The sequence below is a fragment of the Salvia hispanica genome, chromosome 3 (genome assembly GCF_029641045.1).
Source record: "Salvia hispanica isolate PSC_SH4W2 chromosome 3, Shi_PSC_v1, whole genome shotgun sequence".
NCBI lineage: Eukaryota > Viridiplantae > Streptophyta > Magnoliopsida > Lamiales > Lamiaceae > Salvia > Salvia hispanica.
In genome coordinates this window covers 10,637,927-10,655,723 of record NC_142694.1, presented here as the reverse complement: position 1 = coordinate 10,655,723, position 17,797 = coordinate 10,637,927, and the positions used below count along the sequence as shown (strand labels likewise).

The 17,797-nt window shown below is 37.1% G+C and overlaps 5 protein-coding genes and 2 non-coding genes across 10 annotated transcripts; 5 read left to right on the top strand and 2 right to left on the bottom strand.

Moving 5' to 3' along the window:
- The first annotated feature begins 115 nt into the window (after nt 1–115).
- Nucleotides 116–311, top strand: LOC125217273 (U2 spliceosomal RNA). Its single transcript, XR_007175688.1, has one exon. It is a non-coding gene; the product is annotated as a U2 spliceosomal RNA (small nuclear RNA).
- A 45-nt stretch (nt 312–356) lies between these two features.
- LOC125214383 (putative plastid-lipid-associated protein 4, chloroplastic) lies at nt 357–1,934 on the bottom strand. The gene is made up of 6 exons (XM_048115385.2): nt 1,586–1,934; nt 1,369–1,482; nt 1,144–1,239; nt 893–967; nt 739–806; nt 357–615 (listed from the first exon to the last, which is right to left on the bottom strand). The coding sequence occupies exons 1-6, from the start codon at nt 1,877–1,879 to the stop codon at nt 540–542; spliced, it is 723 nt and encodes a 240-aa protein (XP_047971342.1). The 5' UTR covers nt 1,880–1,934; the 3' UTR covers nt 357–539.
- Nucleotides 1,935–2,517: 583 nt separating this feature from the next.
- LOC125213137 (chromosome-partitioning protein, putative (DUF639)) lies at nt 2,518–7,288 on the top strand. Of its 3 annotated transcripts, none has more exons than XM_089068382.1 (10): nt 2,518–2,962; nt 3,666–3,888; nt 4,042–4,189; nt 4,440–4,547; nt 4,910–5,067; nt 5,148–5,337; nt 5,417–5,553; nt 5,687–6,377; nt 6,456–6,568; nt 6,640–7,288. In XM_089068382.1, exons 1-10 carry the CDS (start codon nt 2,737–2,739, stop codon nt 7,157–7,159), a joined length of 2,514 nt encoding a protein of 837 aa, XP_088924508.1. In that variant the 5' UTR covers nt 2,518–2,736; the 3' UTR covers nt 7,160–7,288. The 3 variants fall into 3 exon arrangements, with proteins under 3 accessions (XP_088924508.1, XP_047969466.1, XP_088924509.1); XM_048113509.2 differs by having other exon boundaries at nt 2,520–2,962; nt 5,172–5,337; XM_089068383.1 differs by lacking the exon at nt 2,518–2,962 and having other exon boundaries at nt 3,748–3,888; nt 4,034–4,189.
- A 194-nt stretch (nt 7,289–7,482) lies between these two features.
- Nucleotides 7,483–7,600, top strand: LOC125217298 (U5 spliceosomal RNA). The gene has a single exon (XR_007175710.2). It is a non-coding gene; the product is annotated as a U5 spliceosomal RNA (small nuclear RNA).
- Nucleotides 7,601–8,741: 1,141 nt separating this feature from the next.
- On the top strand, nt 8,742–10,993 carry LOC125213138 (F-box/RNI-like superfamily protein). Of its 2 annotated transcripts, XM_048113512.2 has the most exons (4): nt 8,742–8,922; nt 9,439–10,184; nt 10,263–10,543; nt 10,622–10,993. In XM_048113512.2, the coding sequence occupies exons 2-4, from the start codon at nt 9,443–9,445 to the stop codon at nt 10,856–10,858; spliced, it is 1,260 nt and encodes a 419-aa protein (XP_047969469.1). In that variant the 5' UTR covers nt 8,742–8,922; nt 9,439–9,442; the 3' UTR covers nt 10,859–10,993. The 2 variants fall into 2 exon arrangements, with proteins under 2 accessions (XP_047969469.1, XP_047969468.1); XM_048113511.1 differs by lacking the exon at nt 8,742–8,922 and having other exon boundaries at nt 9,407–10,184.
- Nucleotides 10,994–11,077: 84 nt separating this feature from the next.
- LOC125213139 (transmembrane emp24 domain-containing protein p24delta3-like) lies at nt 11,078–12,910 on the bottom strand. Its single transcript, XM_048113513.2, has 4 exons — nt 12,572–12,910; nt 11,628–11,840; nt 11,422–11,498; nt 11,078–11,335 (listed from the first exon to the last, which is right to left on the bottom strand). The coding sequence occupies exons 1-4, from the start codon at nt 12,785–12,787 to the stop codon at nt 11,191–11,193; spliced, it is 651 nt and encodes a 216-aa protein (XP_047969470.1). The 5' UTR covers nt 12,788–12,910; the 3' UTR covers nt 11,078–11,190.
- Nucleotides 12,911–13,746: 836 nt separating this feature from the next.
- LOC125214491 (ankyrin repeat domain-containing protein 2B-like) lies at nt 13,747–17,350 on the top strand. The gene is made up of 9 exons (XM_048115539.2): nt 13,747–13,875; nt 14,081–14,111; nt 14,578–14,732; nt 14,962–15,177; nt 15,273–15,421; nt 16,199–16,367; nt 16,538–16,630; nt 16,756–16,895; nt 16,982–17,350. The coding sequence occupies exons 1-9, from the start codon at nt 13,867–13,869 to the stop codon at nt 17,079–17,081; spliced, it is 1,062 nt and encodes a 353-aa protein (XP_047971496.1). The 5' UTR covers nt 13,747–13,866; the 3' UTR covers nt 17,082–17,350.
- The last annotated feature ends 447 nt before the right edge of the window (nt 17,351–17,797 follow it).

The window sequence follows — 17,797 nt, the reverse complement described above, 5'->3', positions numbered from 1 at the left end:
AGTACGCGGTTGAATTCGAAACATGAAGGGTTCATATTATCCCACATCCAAGATGAGAAGATAGTTTTATTTGAAACAATGTTATAAAAGAGGAGGTGCGTAGATGTAGAAGCTCATACCTTTCTCGGCCTTTTGGCTAAGATCAAGTGTAGTATCTGTTCTTATCAGTTTAATATCTGATATGTGGGCCATCGGCTCACATTGTATTAAATATATTTTTTGAGGAGGAAGGCTAATCAAAGTAGCTTGCTGCTTGGGCCTTCAAGCGTTGCCCATGCGTTGCACTATTGCACGGGCCTGGCGCACCCCACCAATTCAAGTCCAATATTTTAACATGTAAAATCTGAAGATGAAAATGTGAAACTATGTTTCAATAGCAGTTAATAAATTTGTGCAATGCTGTTTCTTTTTACACAAGGACTTGAGTTGATAGGCTATATAATACAATGAGCAAAATATGTAAAGTTTCCTATGATGTATGTGAAAAAAGGAAAAGAAGTGTAACACAAATATATGAAGAAGCCAAAATCCTTGCTTGATCATTTAGAAGGTATTCTATACGAAGGATCGATCATTTTGAGAACGAATAGATTGCCTTTGTCACCTCTCGAAACTCTGCAATAACCGAACACACAAATAATGTAGTACTCCACTTAATAATCTGACAAAGGGTAGAACTGGAAGCCAACTTAGTTGAGACATGAAAATGTTAGAATCTGGGATTTGTGTTTTTATTACCTCAACTCTTGATCCAAGTAGGTGATCTCAAGCTCGCCCACAGCAGTCTCGGGAGCCTTAACAGGTATCTGCATTATCACAATGCTACTACTAAGCATATCATATATTGGTGATGATCATCATCACAATGTGTGTCTATAATTTCTTGACTTACCAAACCTCCAATCTTGAAATAGTCGAACTTGACAGCGACTTTCTTGGGATTCAGAGGTGTCAAATCTGCAGTGACCTGTACAACATCATATATATATGTATATGTATATGTATATGTAAGACACATTTAAGAAGATCAAAGCCAAATAAGCAGTAACAAGACGTTTACTTTTATCAATCCATCCTAGTATGACTTAATGAAGTTTGGTATGAATTTGCACAAGACTGTATAAACTATGAGTTGTGGATGACCTGATTGAAGAAGGGCGCGGATTCCATGTTTTGAGCTCGAAGGATATCTGCGTTGATTGCTTGAAAGTTCCTTCTACTTCTCAACAATTTAGGCCTCTGCAAATCACAACTATATATCTCAAGAGTCTCACAAACTAAAACAAACCATCATTAGCAGTGCAACTACAACATTCTATCATTGTATACATTATACATTGAGAAATGGAGATGTGAAGGGAATCATACAGTGGTCTGCAAAATAGACTGTGAAGTGGTGTAGATAAGCTCCCACTTGCCATTGAGCAGATCAGATTTGAGAGGCTCTTTTGTTGGATTTGCAGCTTCTAATTTCCGAGCTATCTACAATTTAAACACATCAAAACAAAAACCATTTCAACTTTTTTGTAAGCAAAAGATAATGCCAATACTACAAATTTAGCAAGAAACTGGAAAGAAATTCAACCTGATCGATGAATTGCTGATCTTCAGGGGTGGCTTCGGCGCCGCGGTCGAGGGGCTGGATAGCCTCTAGAAGCTCTTGCTTGATGGGTTCTGGATTCTTGGTTTTGTTGTTGTTGAGGAAGCCAGTGAAGAAGGACACATTTGCTCTCCATTTGAGCAAAACTGGTGGAGTAGGAGAGGTTGACAGAGAGGTGCTGTGGTTGCTGGCCGGAAAAGGGGCGGCGGCGGAGGGGTGGTGGAGCAAAGAGGAGGTGGAGTGAGTGGTGAAGGGTGGGGAGAGAGTGGATAAGGCCATCGGAGTTGTGGTTTCAGTCTTTGTTACTCATACTCATCAATTGTACTTGTTGGTGTTTTTTGTTTTTGTTGTTTTTTCTTTTTATTATTTTGGACGCAATAAATAATTCATCAACCACTTTTTTTTTAGATTTCAAATACTAAAAATAATCTGGATTTGAAAGAAAAAAAATACCTCCTGATTTATGAATATTATTTTTGTTGTCATTCACGTGATACATTGATGTATTTGAAATCCCATTTGATTTTATTCAATTATTCAATTTTGATTTTGCACAAATTAATCAAATGTGTTTACTTCTTTTAAATCATGCAAATAATTCATTGAATTGAACAGTTTTAGTCTTTTAGATATTTCCACACATGTTTTTAGACGAATAAATAATTCAGCACGTGGTAATGAAAGAAAACTATTACTCCACTCCAAACCAATATGTTTTGGAGTAGGTGAGAGGATTTCCAATAAATCTTGGTGATTAATAGTAGTTTCATAACTTAACTCTATAATCAGCATTAAAATTAAAAAAAACACACACATAAAATCTATCATCGTCATAGTTTTTATTAAAATAAAAATCTGAACTTTTTCATGGTAACTTATTTTTTTAGCCGTACAAAATGGCCCAACTTTCTCTCAGCTCAGCGTTTACTTCTCGAAGTAGCTAGCCCTTGGCTGCTTCCTTTAATCATCTCTTCTTGCTAATTCGTCGTTTTCAGCAATGTTTATCTCTTTGCCCATAATCCTAAATCAAGAATTTAAAGAACGCATCTTGAAAGCTCAGACAACAAATCATTCCTCTCTGGCAAACCTGGGATCATGAAATCTTGATTATTGGGGAGAGAATCTTAGTCTGAAACATGCTCTCTCGGTTCCCACCCGAATCACCTCACACAATAAGCCTAACCCCTAAATCTTCTTCTGCAACTTCACATCATAAGCACAAGAATCAGCTCTTCAAGATTGCTTGCTGTGTAAAGAATGGTTCCTCTGATTCTCCAAATTCCTCGGATAACAGATTTGGATTCAATCTGGTGGGGCAGTCTCTTGGGGCTATGAATTGGAAGCTCAATGATATTGATGCAAGTGAGTTTCAGTTTCTTGGTTTTGTGTGTGTGTGTGTTGGTGTTTGATTTTGCTGCTTAATTTATGGCCTTTGGAGCAATTGAAACTAGTTTATTCATTATGGTATGAGGTTTGCTTGTTTTCTGATTGTTTGCCAGCAATAAGTTTCTAGAATATGCTACAAAAAGTTGTTCTATATTCTATTGTATGCAATAGAAAAAACCATGTGAAACTTGTGTAGTTGAGAAAGGTGTTTGTAGAATCAAGAATATTAAGTAGTTCAAAAGGAAAGTTGCATCCTTTATATCTCTTTCATGCTGACTGACCATTTAATTCTTGATGATGGATCGAAAAGGAATTGAATATCCGTCTTGCTGCGTAATCATGGTACTAGGAGAGTAAGTAAAACTGTAAAAGTTGCTTGTTAGACCTATTCAAATGATCAACAAAAGAGGGGTGTAAGAGAGTAAACAATGTATGGGAAGGAAAGATAGGAAGTGCTTAGCGTTTCCGAGGCCTAAAAACTACTATCTAATAAGTATATACTTAAGATATTGTCTATGAAGATGACATTTTACTAGAATATGTACTTTCTTCAGATGTATTTCCTTCTTGCCAAACAGTTATGTCTTTTTCTGGTCGGGTTGTTTTTACTTATCATGTGATAATTCCAGAGAACTATATATGTTCCTATATTACAACTAACGTCTTTTTTGGTTGACAGATTCAATGCAAGAGTCAGTTACCCAATTGCTATCAAAGACTCAAAACTTTTTGAATGAAGTGGCTTCTCCACTTGTAAAGTCTGTTCATGATCGAAAGCCTAGCCCTCAGAATGACACTGAAGATACAGATGATATATTTATGATTGAACCGACTGTTGATTCAAGAACTTCTGGAGGGGAGCTTTCTGAAGCTGCCATCGTTTCCATTGAACAATTTAGCCGGTAAAGTTACTGTTTTTCAGTTTTTTCCATCCTTCATACTTGTGCATTTTTCTTTCCACATTATGTGTATAGACAAGGTTAAAAATTGAAGCAATACATCTTGCTGGTATGGAGGAATTAATTTTTGACTTTTCCCACGTCTAAGATATGCAGGATGAATGGATTGACAGGGCAGAAAGTGCAAAGAATATTTAAAGCACTTGTTCCAGAATCAGTTTATAACGATCCACGTTATTTGGTGGAATATTGCTGCTTCAGGTTTTTGTCAAGGAATAATGTTGAAGTTCATCCGAGCCTCAAGGTCAGTGCAGTTGCTTCATTGTTTCCCACAAAGTTCATATGTATAATATTGCATTTTTCCCTTCTTATGTTCACGGTCATACCTCATGCCACTCTGCTCACACTCCATTATTCCTTCAAACGTTCAGACTCGACCACTAACTCAATGTTCTCCGACTTCTCATTTCAGTACACCCTTTTCTCTTGTGTTAGCTGGAGTTGCTAAGTTATTGGCATTCACTTATAATTAATCTTTTTGCTTCTGATACCAGGAACCTGCGTTTCAGAGGCTAGTTTTTATAACTATGCTTGCATGGGAGAATCCACTTCGACAAGGGAAGGGTAACCGACTCAAATCATTCAAATGGAGTCATTTTCAGGTATTGCCTATCTGTTCGGTTTTCCTTGTACTATAGTCATTTAACCGATTACTTGCATATTGCCATCTTATTGTTGCTTTTGCTAAATTAGCTTCTCAAAGTATATTCCATGTATCATCTTCCAACATTCTTGTGTATTGCCTTGAGTATCATATTTTCAAGAAATGCTACCCAATTTTTATCATGCATTATTGGAGGCCTATGAGGAAATCTGCCTTGTTCAACTGAAATTCTAGAAATGCAGAAAATCTAGGGTTCAAACTATTCTCGTAGAAATGGTGAAATGTGACAAATATTCTCTTTTACAAGACATATACAGACATTGAGATGTGTGACCAAAGATCTGTTTTTCGAACTTGTAGAAGAAGCTCGTGGGAGAAGAGGCTTTTATTCGCATTGCTCCTGCTGTTTCTGGTGTAGCTGATTGTCCCACTGCACATAATCTTTTTAAAGCTTTAGCTGGTGACGAAAAGGGGATCTCGTTTAGCATATGGTCCACATATATTACTGAACTTGTCAAGTGAGCATATTTTTCTCGATTTTGGTACTGATGCCTTATGTTTCATGACCGCGATTGATTTCTATCACGAATCTTGACAGTATTTGTTCCTTCCCAATTTATAGAGTGCATGAAGGCCGGAAATCACATCAATCCCAGGAGACCTTACAATATCCTAAGGAAAAAATCCTTTGTCTTGGTTCCAGTCGAAAGCAGCCTGTTCTAAAATGGGAAAAGGACATGGCATGGCCAGGAAAGGTCACGTTGACCGACCATGCACTTTACTTTGAGGTATTGTCTTCGAGTGAATAGAGTGATTTTGATGCTAATTTTTCTTAGAACCTTTTTTGAGTAATGGTTTTTTATTCAGGCAGCTAGCTTGGTCGGATCGAAAGAATCTGTAAGGCTGGATCTTACTCATCCCAATTCAAGAGTCGAAAAGGCAAGAGTGGGACCCTTGGGATCAAACGTTTTCGACTCTGCAATCTCCATCACATCTGGTCCGGAGTGAGTAAGCTTCTCTGACCTTATTTCCAGTCAAATTATGTATCAGAGTTTGCTTGAAATCTTCCTATTTCAGTCAAAAATAGCAGACTCGAAGTTGACGTTTCGTATAAGCTTTAAAAAAATTTACTTGCAGGTCTGTGTCGTTGGTTCTTGAATTTGTCGATTTAGGTGGTGAGGTGAGGAGGGATGTATGGTATGCATTCATAAGTGAAATTATCGGATTATACAAATTCATACGCGAATATGGACCTATGGATAACGATGAGTCGGTGTATGACATATATGGTGCTCACAAAGGGAAGGATAGAGCCGTTGCTCATGCCATAAACGCCATTGCTAGGCTTCAAGCTCTCCAGTTTATGAAGAGGACATTTGACGAACCTTCTAAGCTGACTCAGTTTTCATATTTGCGCAATGCACCATACGGGGAGGTCGTCCTTCAAACCCTCGCCGTAAATTTCTGGGGCGGGACGGTAATCAAGAAACTACCGGACATCGACACTGAGCCAGAGGAGGCCCTTGTGAGACCCAACGGTGAGGCTTCTGAGAGCAGCAGCCATGTTTTTGACATAGACGGAAGTGTCTACTTGCGGAAATGGAGGCGGTCAGCGTCGTGGGGAACTAGTGCTTCGTTAGCCTTTTGGAAGAATGCTTCGATCAGACACGGAGTTGTGCTTAGCAAGAACCTCGTCGTGGCTGACATGAGTTTGGTGGAGAAGGCGTCGATGACTTGCAGAGACAAGTCCAAGGTAGTTGAGAAAACTCAAGCAACGATAGATGCTGCCATGATCGAAGGGATTCCCAGTAATATCGACCTTTTTAAGGTTAGTTCTATCAACTCTCTTCTTCGTAGTTTCAATAAAAATCGAATCTTGAAAATGTGATTGTGTTTTCCTTGGCAGGAACTTGTGCTTCCTCTAACTCTCACTGCTAAAAATTTCGAGCGGCTTAGGCGTTGGGACGATCCTCTCGTTACAGCGTCCTTTCTGGGACTTGTATATACACTTATCTTTAGGTAATCTTCAATCTCTCCCTTTTACAAAATCTTCAATCTCATTGACGAACTCCCATGTGGCTTGATTTCAGAAACCTAATGTCTTACATATTCCCGGTGACGTTAATGATGTGCGCGGCCGGTATGTTAGTACTAAAGGGGCTCAAGGAGCAAGGTCGGCTTGGGAGATTCTTCGGGAAAGTTACTATATACGACCAGCCTCCATCGAACACGATCCAGAAGATTATTGCTCTGAAGGAAGCCATGCGCGAGGTGGAGAAGTCGCTCCAGAATGTGAACGTCGCGCTGCTCAAGATTCGCTCCATCATTCTCGCAGGGCACCCTCAGGTGACGATGGAGATCGCGCTTGCGCTGCTGGTTGGCTCGACCGTTCTGCTTCTGGTGCCGTTCAAGTATGTGCTTGCATGCTTGATTTTTGATGTCTTCACGAGGGAGCTCGAGTTCAGGAGGGGGATGGTGGAGGCGTTCGACAACTTCTTGAAGGAGCGGTGGGACGGGGTGCCGGCGGCTCCCGTTGTTGTGCTGCCAGTGGAGGAGAAGGAAGAGGAGGAGAAGAAGCAAGTGGAAAAGTTGAAACCAGAAAGAAGTTAGTTTTAGCATGGATTTTCTGGTTATGTTTTTTTTGGGTAATTTCTGTTTTTGAATAGATCTGATCACTAACATTTCTTGAGCTGCCAAATGCTCTGTTTATATGTTGCAATCATAGTTACAATTTGAACTTTTTGTGTGAGCCAAAATTTATAGTACTAGTAGTACTATGTATTTCTTGAAATACATTTTTTTTAGTGCAAAGGATCCAAGGATGATGTGTATTCAGTGAAAGAAGCCAAAATATCCCACATCGGAAGTGAGAGACAAAAGAGTAGCCAAGCGTTAGTATAAATAAGGAGGCGAATAACTTTACGGAATCACGCAGCCGCGCGTTGAGCACATAGCGAACTATTCTTTCGCCTTTTACTAAAGAATACCGTGTGCTTGTCGCTTATAAGCGGCATACGCCTCTTTTTGGAGGGGTCTTTCTGAAAAGGAATCCCCCAGCAATATTAGTTGTTTAAATTGTCATGTCATCGTTATTCTTATTTAGAGAGTGAAATGACGAGAAATCTTACCATATGAATAAATCATCCAATAAAACATTGATATTTAACACCAACATGCAACAGAAGCATATACAAATTCATACTATGTTCTTTCTTCGAGAAACACCATTTTAAGAACACAATTGTTTTAGCTCACACAAAATTATACAAACTCGAAAAGAGAATACTTTCCTGAATCAACACAAAAACAGAAAACAATGTTTAATTAGTAGTAATATAAATCTAAATATGATACAAAATTTATACTAGTACTATGTATTTCTTGAAAGGAGCCAAACACAGTCCACACACGATACGATATAACGTGTGTTAATATGATAATATCACAATAACGGCTTGAACCTGATTTATATGATTAAATCTGATTTATACAATAAAAAGTTGTTTTACAAAATTTGAACCTAATTTACACAAAACCTAAAGTATAACTATTTAAAAAAAAAAATAATAATAGTATTTTTTTAATTTATGAATGTCCCTAATTCAACCCAAAATTATTGTGTTCCTAACAAATCAATTCAATGTGAAAATGAACTAAGTACGGTTTTGATCAAACTCATTTACTTGTACCTAATCGCGTCAAGTTTTCATATCATATAAAAAGTTGCAGCTCCAATTTGAATTAATGCCTTCGCTGATACCCCGAAATCGTATTTCATTTTTGTTCAATCATCAGAAATGACCTCTATCTATTTATGGTAAATTTATATTTTTAAAAATTGAGTCACATCTTTCACAAAAATTACTCTAACCACTATTTCTCTCTATCCCCCTCTTACTTTACAATTTTTTCCATTATAAACCTATATCGTGCATTGATAAAATTATATTTCACGGATGATTGAATTACAATAAAAAAAATTCCTTTTATTTGATTGTGTATTTCCTAAAATTAAACAAGTTTGAAATTTGAAAGTTAGTGCAAACTTGCTAAAACGGTCGAATTTTTGAAACCAAAAGAGTTAAAAAAACAAGGCGGGTTTAGATATTTCACTGACACCCAATATTTGAAAATAAAAATAAAGGAAAAATAAAAGTGTGTGCGTTTCAAAATTTGAAAAATCCCCCCTTTGAGCTTCCATATACGCGCGCCTTGCATTTCCTTTTTCACACATGTATGTATATATGTGTACTCATACATCTACCTCGCCATTCTTTCTACTGCAAAATTGGGAATGAAATATAGTAAAAATTGAAGCTTGAATAAATCTCACCATTCTTTCTAGACTCAGCTTCGCGAAGTTCATCTTTCTTGTAAGCCAGCTCGTTTTTTAATCTTTAATTCACTTCAGTTTTGAATTTGGGGAGCTCTTTCTTACGTGTTTGTATGTGACGTGAACTGGATTTTCATCTCTTCTTTTTTTTATTTGTTGTGTTGTATATATAAATCTATCGATCCTGAAAATCTAGATGATCATTCATGTTGAATTGAATAGATTTGATTCAAATTTGTTTATTGAGATGGGTTTTAGATTTAATTGGTATTGAAGGTTAGATTCAGCTAAATCTGTGTTTTTGGTTTGGATAATCTGAAGAATGTCAATTGTGGATTTTTATGACGAAGTTTTGGGAATAGCATTTGAGAGATTTGTTGCATATTGCAGTTTTTTGAGATTTAGCTAAATCTGTGTTTTGTTTGCATCTGAGCTTCACATATATGCATTATTCTTTTTGATTCAATTGAGCATTTCTCAGTAGATTATTGATATTTGGAAGTAGCGTATGGGAGAATTTGATTATGCATACTAACTGTTTGATTTTATTCCTCAGAGAAATGGAGTCACTCCCTGATGCCCTAGTCCAGTCCATTTTGTCCCTGATTAGTAATTCCAAGGATGTGGCGTCGTGCAATTGTGTTTCGAAGAGATGGAAGGATTCAATGCCTTACCTGAGGAGCCTTTTCTTTTCTCGGAATATCTTTGACAACCTAACCAATGGAGACACTCCTGATGATGCAGTGTTGCGACTTGTGTCTTCAGTTGTTAAGCTCGAGGAGCTTGTTGTTTACTGCCCGTTCTCAGGCTCCGGACTTGCATCCTGGCTGTCTGTGGCAGGTGCTTCGTTGAAGAGCCTTGAGCTGAGGTTGGATAACATAACTGAGCACGATACCTACACTGAGATTCCCTCAAAGTTGGATTGCATTAGTGCCGCCTGGAACTTGGAGTCGCTTAAGCTTTGGGGTGTGCTGATGGTTTATTCGCCCAAATGGGATGTTTTCCATCGGCTGAAGAATCTTGAGATAGTCGGTGCGAGGTTGGAGGAGCACGCACTTTATGATGCTCTTCGTGCTTGTCCGAATCTGACCCACTTGTTACTTCTCGGGTGTGAAGGATTGAGGTCTGTCTCGATACAAAATCCTTATCTTGAGCACTGCAAGCTTGATTTTTTTGGGGTGGGAAACTGCTCACTTACTGTTGATTCATCGAAGCTTCAATCACTTGAAGTGCAAGGTTGTAGCTTGATTAGAGTTTGTGAAACTCGATGCTTGAAAAATCTGTCCATCTCCAACAATGCAGGTATATATGCATATGATTTGATATGGTTTCTGATATTCATAAACGTTTGCATTTGCTGATCATTTTGTTGGCTTATAGGGAGAGTTTATATGGTCGATTTTGGGAAACTCGTGGCACTGGAAACGTTGTCAATCCGAGGAGTGCAATGGTGTTGGGATGCTATAAGCAAATTGCTTCAGATGGCAAGTGAAGTGAAGCATCTCTACATGAAGGTGGAATTCACCGGGGACTCTGACACACTTTTGCCCTTTCCGGAGATTGATTTTGTCGACTTCTTCAACAGTCATCCGAAGTTGCAAACCTTTGACATTCACGGTGCAATGTTTGCTGCTATCTGTCAAAAGAATAGCCTCAGAAATGTGAGTCCACGAAATTAGGAATTGAGTCGTGTCGTTTGCTTCTTGTTGTGAGGATATAACCATTTTCTCGCATTGCAGGTGGACTCGAGGTTTCAAATTCCGTGTCTTGAGAAGGTTGTAGTCACAGTAAGATCTCCGTTGAATGCGGAGCAGAAGATGAGCACCTTGGATTCGTTGATAAAGTACGCGAAGAATTTGAGGAAGATGACGATAAAGATTCTTCAGATGAAGAGCAGCCACAGCAGTGCTGATGATTTCTTTGAAGACATTTGCAGGTTTAGCTACATGAATCGCAAGATTGTCTCAATAGAATAAACCATTTTGTATGAGCTAATTCCCTTTTTTTTGTTCTTCCTCTTTCTCAGTGGAATAATTTTGTTGACTATGGTTTTTTGACATTCTCATCTACTATCATTTTTAATGTCACAGTTGACATATTGTGTTGTTCTATTTGTATTTTCACAAATATTGAAATCCAAAAAATTGATCTAATGTAATAAAATGAAGCATCGTAATGATATTCTGCTATGCAAAAACAAAGAATGATAATGATTTTAATCAAAAACAAAATTGTGATGATACATAATCAACTGCAAAATGAAAACAAAAAAAGCACATCTCAATGAGCTATTCATCTACCATTTCATCTAAATCAACTTTTTCTTTTGGAAATATCTCTTCAAGTACAATATTTGGAGTGCTGAAACCACAATGCATATGGTGAGTGACATGAGGCTGAACAGAGCAACCCGAGAATTAGTGGCTTCATTCGTTGTCCTCATCTCTGCCTCTCTGCAACGACAAACACACACAGAATCAAAGGATGAACAAGAATCAGCTCAACAACCACTGAGTTTGGTTCAGAAACAAAAAACAACCTGGTCTTAAGGTAGAGAAGATTTTCATGGACCGTCTCCACTGCTTCTTCGAGTTTTCTAAGTTCAAGCTCGACACCCTACTAGAGATACAAACTGAGTAAAGATCGTTTCAAGATTACAAACAGTCTCAGTGACAACACAAAAGTGATCCAAAATTAAGGTGAAAATAAGAGCATAGCAGCATTTGATTGTAAACCTGGTCTCACCTCGATCTTTTCTTTTCTTGCAACTGATTCCCAATCCTTTGCTGCAATACCAGTTTTCCACTCCATGTTGATGCTTAGCCCCCCTGTGCCCGAATAGTTGCCATCGACCCAGAAACAAGCTAAATAACTTCCAGCCTCAGTAGTCGTGAATGCAAATTGACCATGCGTAATGTTTTCCTGCCGATACAGAGTGTTGCCATACGGAGAAGTCACCTACACAAAAACAACACGCAATCACTGGAGTGCATGCTCGAGCTGATTTCAGGCCAGAAAAATCCACATGGACTATGTTACAACAGTTATAAACCCTCAACATTTCCCATATTAGTTTATGAATGTGCAAACAGACTTGTTGCCAATCTTCCTCTTTTGTGCTTTTCTTTGCCTATGTTAACTGGCATAATGCACCGGCATTGTGCTTTTCTCTTCCTAAGATTTTTTTTAACAAATTTGATGATACAGCTAATAAGAATGCACCTCTACACTTGAATTTGTCAAGTATAGTAGTAAAACTAAACCCTAAACCAATCAATACCTTCAACTAGAAGCCCTATCCCTCTTTCCAAAACCATACATCGATCGCATCATTCATTTCGAATTATCACTTAACATACACACATTTATACAAATGGATGATTAATAGCATCGAAATCAGGTAGAATTTTGTCATATCTCAAGGCGAGAAACTCAGTAATTCCTAACATTTCTGTTGATACAACTCAGAAGCAAGCAAGTTTAGCAGTAAAACTTAACTAGTACTAATTCACACAATGCCTCAAACAAGAAGCCTAGCCCTCTTTGCAAATTGCAATCAATGGAATCCAATTCCAAAACTATACATCAATCACATGATTCTCTTCCAATAATTATTCAATTAACACACATTTACACAACATTGTATCCATCGAATTCCAAAATTAAGAAAATATCGCGATCAAAATAACCTTAGCGGAAATGGTGGGGGTAGGGTGGACGTGATCGTCGGATATGACGACGTAGTCGGCCAAAACGACGACGTTGTTGTGAATCTCGTCGGAGACGCATTTGGTGCCGGTCGCCGGCAGATTCAACCATATTGCAGCGCTCCTCCGCGATGCGCACGCCAACAAGAGTAACACCACCCACCACCAGCGCACGATAGCACCCTCTCGCCTCACCATGTTAATCTATGTCGATCGTTGCCGGATCGGAGAAAAAGCTCGTCGATTTGATTTCATGCAAACTCACACATTCACATCTACAATTATTAGATATTTCCCCAAAATAAGTAATCAAACTCGTTAATTTACTCAACTATCATACTTATATATTTGTGTTCATAATTGCTTAAATTTATGGACTACTTATATCATTTAAAATATTAACTAAACTTTCTTAATAAATTTATTCCATATGGCTTTAATTACCATATGGAGGAGTAATTACAAAAGAATGATATTGATGTTAGTTCTTTTATTTCTCTTATTTTGAATAGGTAATTACCTGGAAAATATTTCTATAACTTAAATGAGAAAGTTTATGGTTTTAATTATCATATTAAATAAAAATATCAAAAATTAAACTACAAATTTAAGTGATGTGTAAACTTCCAAATAAATGTATTAATTTTTTTTATATAAAGGAAAAGAGAGATTAAATGTATTAAACTTTCATATAAAAAGGAAAATTTTCAAATAAATCATGAAAAAACAGTCAAATTATCGCATGTCCCATATTTTTAAAAATGGATTGCGAAGTTTGCAATGTTTTCAATTATCTCAATTGTCTCCTCTTCGACTAAATATAAAGTTATAAACACATACTATGACCTTACAGAAAGAAATTAACATTCCTAACATTATCATAATATTTTTATGTGTTTAAAATTGACAATCATATCATCACGTATTTTATCAAAAGAAATATGAATCAAATATTTACAAAAATTGCAAATTTTATAATTTAGTGGAGTACTAGTATAATTCAAATTTTGAAAAATATAAGATAAATTAGAATTTGACAATTTTTTACTACTATCGCAACTAGAATTAAGAGTGGTTTAAAGAAAGAAATTCCATTATTGGAAGCCCAAACCCAAATTGGGTATGAATTAAATCTGCGCCATTCAATTATGGTGGCGGTGAGGATTAAGCTGGCCCACCGTCAAACTGCAATACTTCCCCCAAATCACCAAAACCTCAGCTTTCTCTCATCTCTCTAAATCTCCGTCTCTCTCCTCGGGATTCATCCGCCTCTAACCATGTCCGAGGTACTGTTGCCGAATCATCACTCAATTTGATTCAATTTCGCAATGTTTTCAACCGATGATTCATTTCACTACTATTTTGACCTTTTATTGCATTTCTTATATGATTGACTGGATTTGTTGATGTGATTCTGCAATTCTGTTGATTACGTCTTTGCTGCTGATGTACTGATCTTAATTATTGATGTGTTTTTGGCGGTCTGTGCAGGCTGCAAAAACCCCTACGGTCGCTAAAGAAGGTAAGCGTGATTTCTTATCAAAAGACTTCATTTTTTTAGCTTGTTGAACTGTTGAAGTAGACTAATTAAATTAGTCGTGCGATGAATTGGTTCCGCTGCTTCAAGAGATTAGTCGAGAACTTTGAATTATTCAGCTATCAGTTTGTGTATTATGATGAAAATTTTGGATTCTCATTGTTTCTGTTCTGTATGTGAGCTTTTTTAGTTTGTGATGATTCATGGGTGAGGGAGTAAACTAAAAATTTTAGTCAATGTTCATTGGAATCGAATGAATGTGAAATTTTAGTTTTTTTGGATAATAGCTTCATTATATTTTTAAATAGAATGTTTAATTCTATAGCGATTCAATCAAGAATCAAAGTTTTCTGAAATTGCTAGTTCTTGTTATTTTGAAAGTATTAGAATTTTTGTGCTTTCACTTGCTCATTAGTTTAACCGTTGTTGGCATCTTACTCTCTGCCCTCAGAGGAGAAATCTGACGCAGCTGCGAGCAAAGCTCCTGCTGAATCAGCTTCTTCGGAACCATCATCTGGACAGAGAAGGACAACCCCTGCAATCCCTCATCCAATTCCTGGAATGCCAGATTCATTCGACTTCTCAGCTATGTCAGGACTGCTAAATGTATGTAAATGTAACCTCTTCTCCGGGGATAGTCTTCACCTATATTGTCAATGGTGTTGTTTTTCCAATGAAATAGGGGTTAATGCATGTAGATCAAGTTAGTCTTTTTATATGTATTGGTTCTATCGTGGGACCTTTTTCATTGGCGCATCTTATTCTTTCTTCGAGTACACATTCACATTTTTGTATCCAGGCTTCTTTCTCTAAAATTAAGTATTTGTGTCTGTAGGACCCAAGCATTAAGGAATTAGCGGAACAGATAGCAAAAGATCCTTCATTTAATCAGATGGCTGAACAACTTCAGAAAACCTTTCAAGGTGCTCCTGCAGTTGAAGAGAGTGGTCCCAACTTTGATCCACAACAATATTATTCGACAATGCAGCAAGTGATGCAAAATCCTCAATTCATGACTATGGCTGAAAAACTGGGTAGTGCATTGATGCAGGTATTTGTTGGTCTATCACTACTACCTATTAATAAAATATAGCAGTATTTTCATTTACAGTTTTGTCTAATTGTTGCACGGAATCATTTCTACAGGACCCAGCCATGTCTGGCATGCTTGAGAGTTTAACTAACCCAACAAATAAAGAACAGCTTGAAGAGCGAATGGCTAAAATCAAAGATGATCCATCATTGAAGCCTATTTTGGATGAGATCGAGAATGGTGGTCCTGCAGCTATGATGAGGTTTTGTTTTCTCCATAAGATTTTTTTGTTCAAATCGATATAATTACCGGCTCTCATATTTTATAAGATAATTTGGTGTGTGAGATTCTAGCTGACAACCCAAATAACCCTGAATTCGAATGGTGTTGCACGGTTAGCATAGAAAAGTTTGAATTTTTTTTTAGTATGCAATTGAAATCAATTTAGATGCATTCTTTTCTAGAGATGGCAAGAAAATTTGAACTTACAAAAGGTCTGTTTAATTAAATATTACTTGAATTAGAAGAATCCATCCATAGTTTGATCATATTTGATGAATTTTGCAGAAGTTTCTAGCTTGTGCCATAGATGTTTGAAAACTTTTTGGTGAATTTCTTCTAGCTGTGTCATGGTCTCAAGTCATAACTTTAACTTGCTGTGAATAATTTTGGTGAAGCAACTATGCATAGTTCCATCATTTGATTGAATCTGCAAAAAGTTGCCAAATTCCATATATGACAGAAATCTTCTTAGTGAGTTCCTTCTACTCGTGTTATGGTCTCAAGTCTCTGAAAGTGAAAACCCTACAGCTGTAAATAACTTTAGAAGTTAATGAACCCGGGGAAAAAAAATCTATAAATCAGGATACATAACCATGCTACAGTTAAAAAGCTTTCAATAGGATCCTTGCTGGATTAATTCTATTTCTCATGTTTTATAATCATGTGTGATCCTTAATAGTAGTTCAGGTTCGCCCGTATGTGTTTACAAAGAAATCTTCAACACTTTTAGCAGCGAATCACTCATTCCTCTGATCAGGTACTGGAACGACAAAGATGTTCTCCAGAAGTTGGGTGAAGCCATGGGATTTGCTGTTGGTGGTGAAGGTGGTGCATCCGGCGTTGATGCTGCTGTTGAAGAAGACGAAGAGGAAGGAAATGATGAGGAATCTATAGTTCACCACACTGCTAGCGTTGGCGATGTGGAGGTACATGTCACCGTATGATCTATGATGCATCATGCATTGCAAACATATTGCGGGGTTCATATACTTTTCCTTTTGTAGCAGTTGAGAAGTTTAGAGTAGTTATTGAACAGCTCAGCTTCTCTACTTATCATTAACTCATATATATGGAACTGCTTATATGAAATAATCAGGGCCTGAAGAAAGCTCTGGCTGATGGTGCTAATAAGGACGAAGAAGATTCCGAGGGAAGGACAGCATTGCATTTTGCATGTGGTTATGGCGAGGTATTGCAGACTTAAAGATTGAACTCCATAACCTTCTTATTCTTGTATGTCGGATAGGATAGGCGTTCCCTGTTCTTTTTAGCTCCTTATCTGAAAGTTGACTGCATATCTTGGTTCAATTTCAGGTTAAGTGCGCCCAACTTCTTCTGGAGGCTTATGCGAAGGTGGACGCCTTGGATAAGAATAAGAACACTCCTCTTCATTATGCTGCCGGCTATGGCAGAAAGGAGTGCGTGGAGCTTCTGTTGAAGAATGGCGCTGCTGTGTAATCCCACTTTTCCCCTCTTCTTTTTATGTTGTTGCTTTTATCTACGTTTTCATCATTTAATTTTTCGTCTTCCATACACACAGCACGCTCCAAAACTTGGATGGTAAGACGCCCATTGAGGTTGCTAAATTAAACAACCAGAACGAGGTGCTGGCCTTGCTCGAGAAAGATGCATTTCTATAAGCTGAGATGCTCGGAAGCAGTTGTGCACGCTCTCGTGCATCATGGTGAGTCTACAAGCGCGGGTGTGCTACTCTCAGTTCGTATTTGGTGATGTTTGTTCGTCGATGTATCCAGCATCTTTTATTTGTTTGCATGAAACTGTCTCTCAGAGTTGATACACACTGCGCCATTTGAAGCAGTGATTTAGAAGCTTGCCATGTTTTCTATTGAAAAGTTGGATCTTGGTGTTTGTAAGCTTTTAATTTAATATATCATCCAAAATTTTCATATGTTTGACTTGCTTCGGAATTTTTATAATTGTCTAATGGAGGATGCCAGGATGGTCAATAAAGTCTATTGCATTTTTTGAAATAGATAAATATTAGTACTACTTTTATATCCTACATAATGCTCACTTTATACAAATATTCGAAATTTTAAGAAATACTTCTAATTAAATCCTAAACCAGAAATATTCAACATTCATTTTTTTAGTCCTGGAATCTTGAGTTTTTCCCAAGTTTTAGAGCACATAAAATGCCATTTTTTGCCTGGAAAATAAATACTGAATATTTTTTAATGAAAATATGGGTTTAATACTTTAATTAATTAATTACTCCATTTTTTATAATGAAAATATTAATAGAAATATAGAAACTAATAGTACATTTTATAATAAGAATATCAATAGTATAGGATTTAATTAAATATTTTTTTATAATGAAGATAATTTTTAT

Coding starts and splice junctions, on each gene's coding strand:
- LOC125213139 (XM_048113513.2), bottom strand. CDS start 12,787: ATGGTGAGGCGAGAGGGTGCTATCGTGCGCTGGTGGTGGGTGGTGTTA. Junction 11,841..12,571: donor CCCCCACCATTTCCGCTAAG/GTTATTTTGATC, acceptor GTTTTTGTGTAG/GTGACTTCTCCGTATGGCAA. Junction 11,499..11,627: donor CAAGAAAAGAAAAGATCGAG/GTGAGACCAGGT, acceptor TATCTCTAGTAG/GGTGTCGAGCTTGAACTTAG.
- LOC125214383 (XM_048115385.2), bottom strand. CDS start 1,879: ATGGCCTTATCCACTCTCTCCCCACCCTTCACCACTCACTCCACCTCC. Junction 1,240..1,368: donor AGTCTATTTTGCAGACCACT/GTATGATTCCCT, acceptor TGTGATTTGCAG/AGGCCTAAATTGTTGAGAAG. Junction 968..1,143: donor CCGCGCCCTTCTTCAATCAG/GTCATCCACAAC, acceptor GATGTTGTACAG/GTCACTGCAGATTTGACACC.
- LOC125213137 (XM_089068382.1), top strand. CDS start 2,737: ATGCTCTCTCGGTTCCCACCCGAATCACCTCACACAATAAGCCTAACC. Junction 4,548..4,909: donor TCAAATGGAGTCATTTTCAG/GTATTGCCTATC, acceptor TCGAACTTGTAG/AAGAAGCTCGTGGGAGAAGA. Junction 6,378..6,455: donor GTAATATCGACCTTTTTAAG/GTTAGTTCTATC, acceptor TTTCCTTGGCAG/GAACTTGTGCTTCCTCTAAC.
- LOC125213138 (XM_048113511.1), top strand. CDS start 9,407: ATGCATACTAACTGTTTGATTTTATTCCTCAGAGAAATGGAGTCACTC. Junction 10,185..10,262: donor GTCCATCTCCAACAATGCAG/GTATATATGCAT, acceptor GTTGGCTTATAG/GGAGAGTTTATATGGTCGAT. Junction 10,544..10,621: donor AAAAGAATAGCCTCAGAAAT/GTGAGTCCACGA, acceptor CTCGCATTGCAG/GTGGACTCGAGGTTTCAAAT.
- LOC125214491 (XM_048115539.2), top strand. Junction 14,112..14,577: donor CCCTACGGTCGCTAAAGAAG/GTAAGCGTGATT, acceptor CTCTGCCCTCAG/AGGAGAAATCTGACGCAGCT. Junction 15,178..15,272: donor TGGGTAGTGCATTGATGCAG/GTATTTGTTGGT, acceptor TCATTTCTACAG/GACCCAGCCATGTCTGGCAT.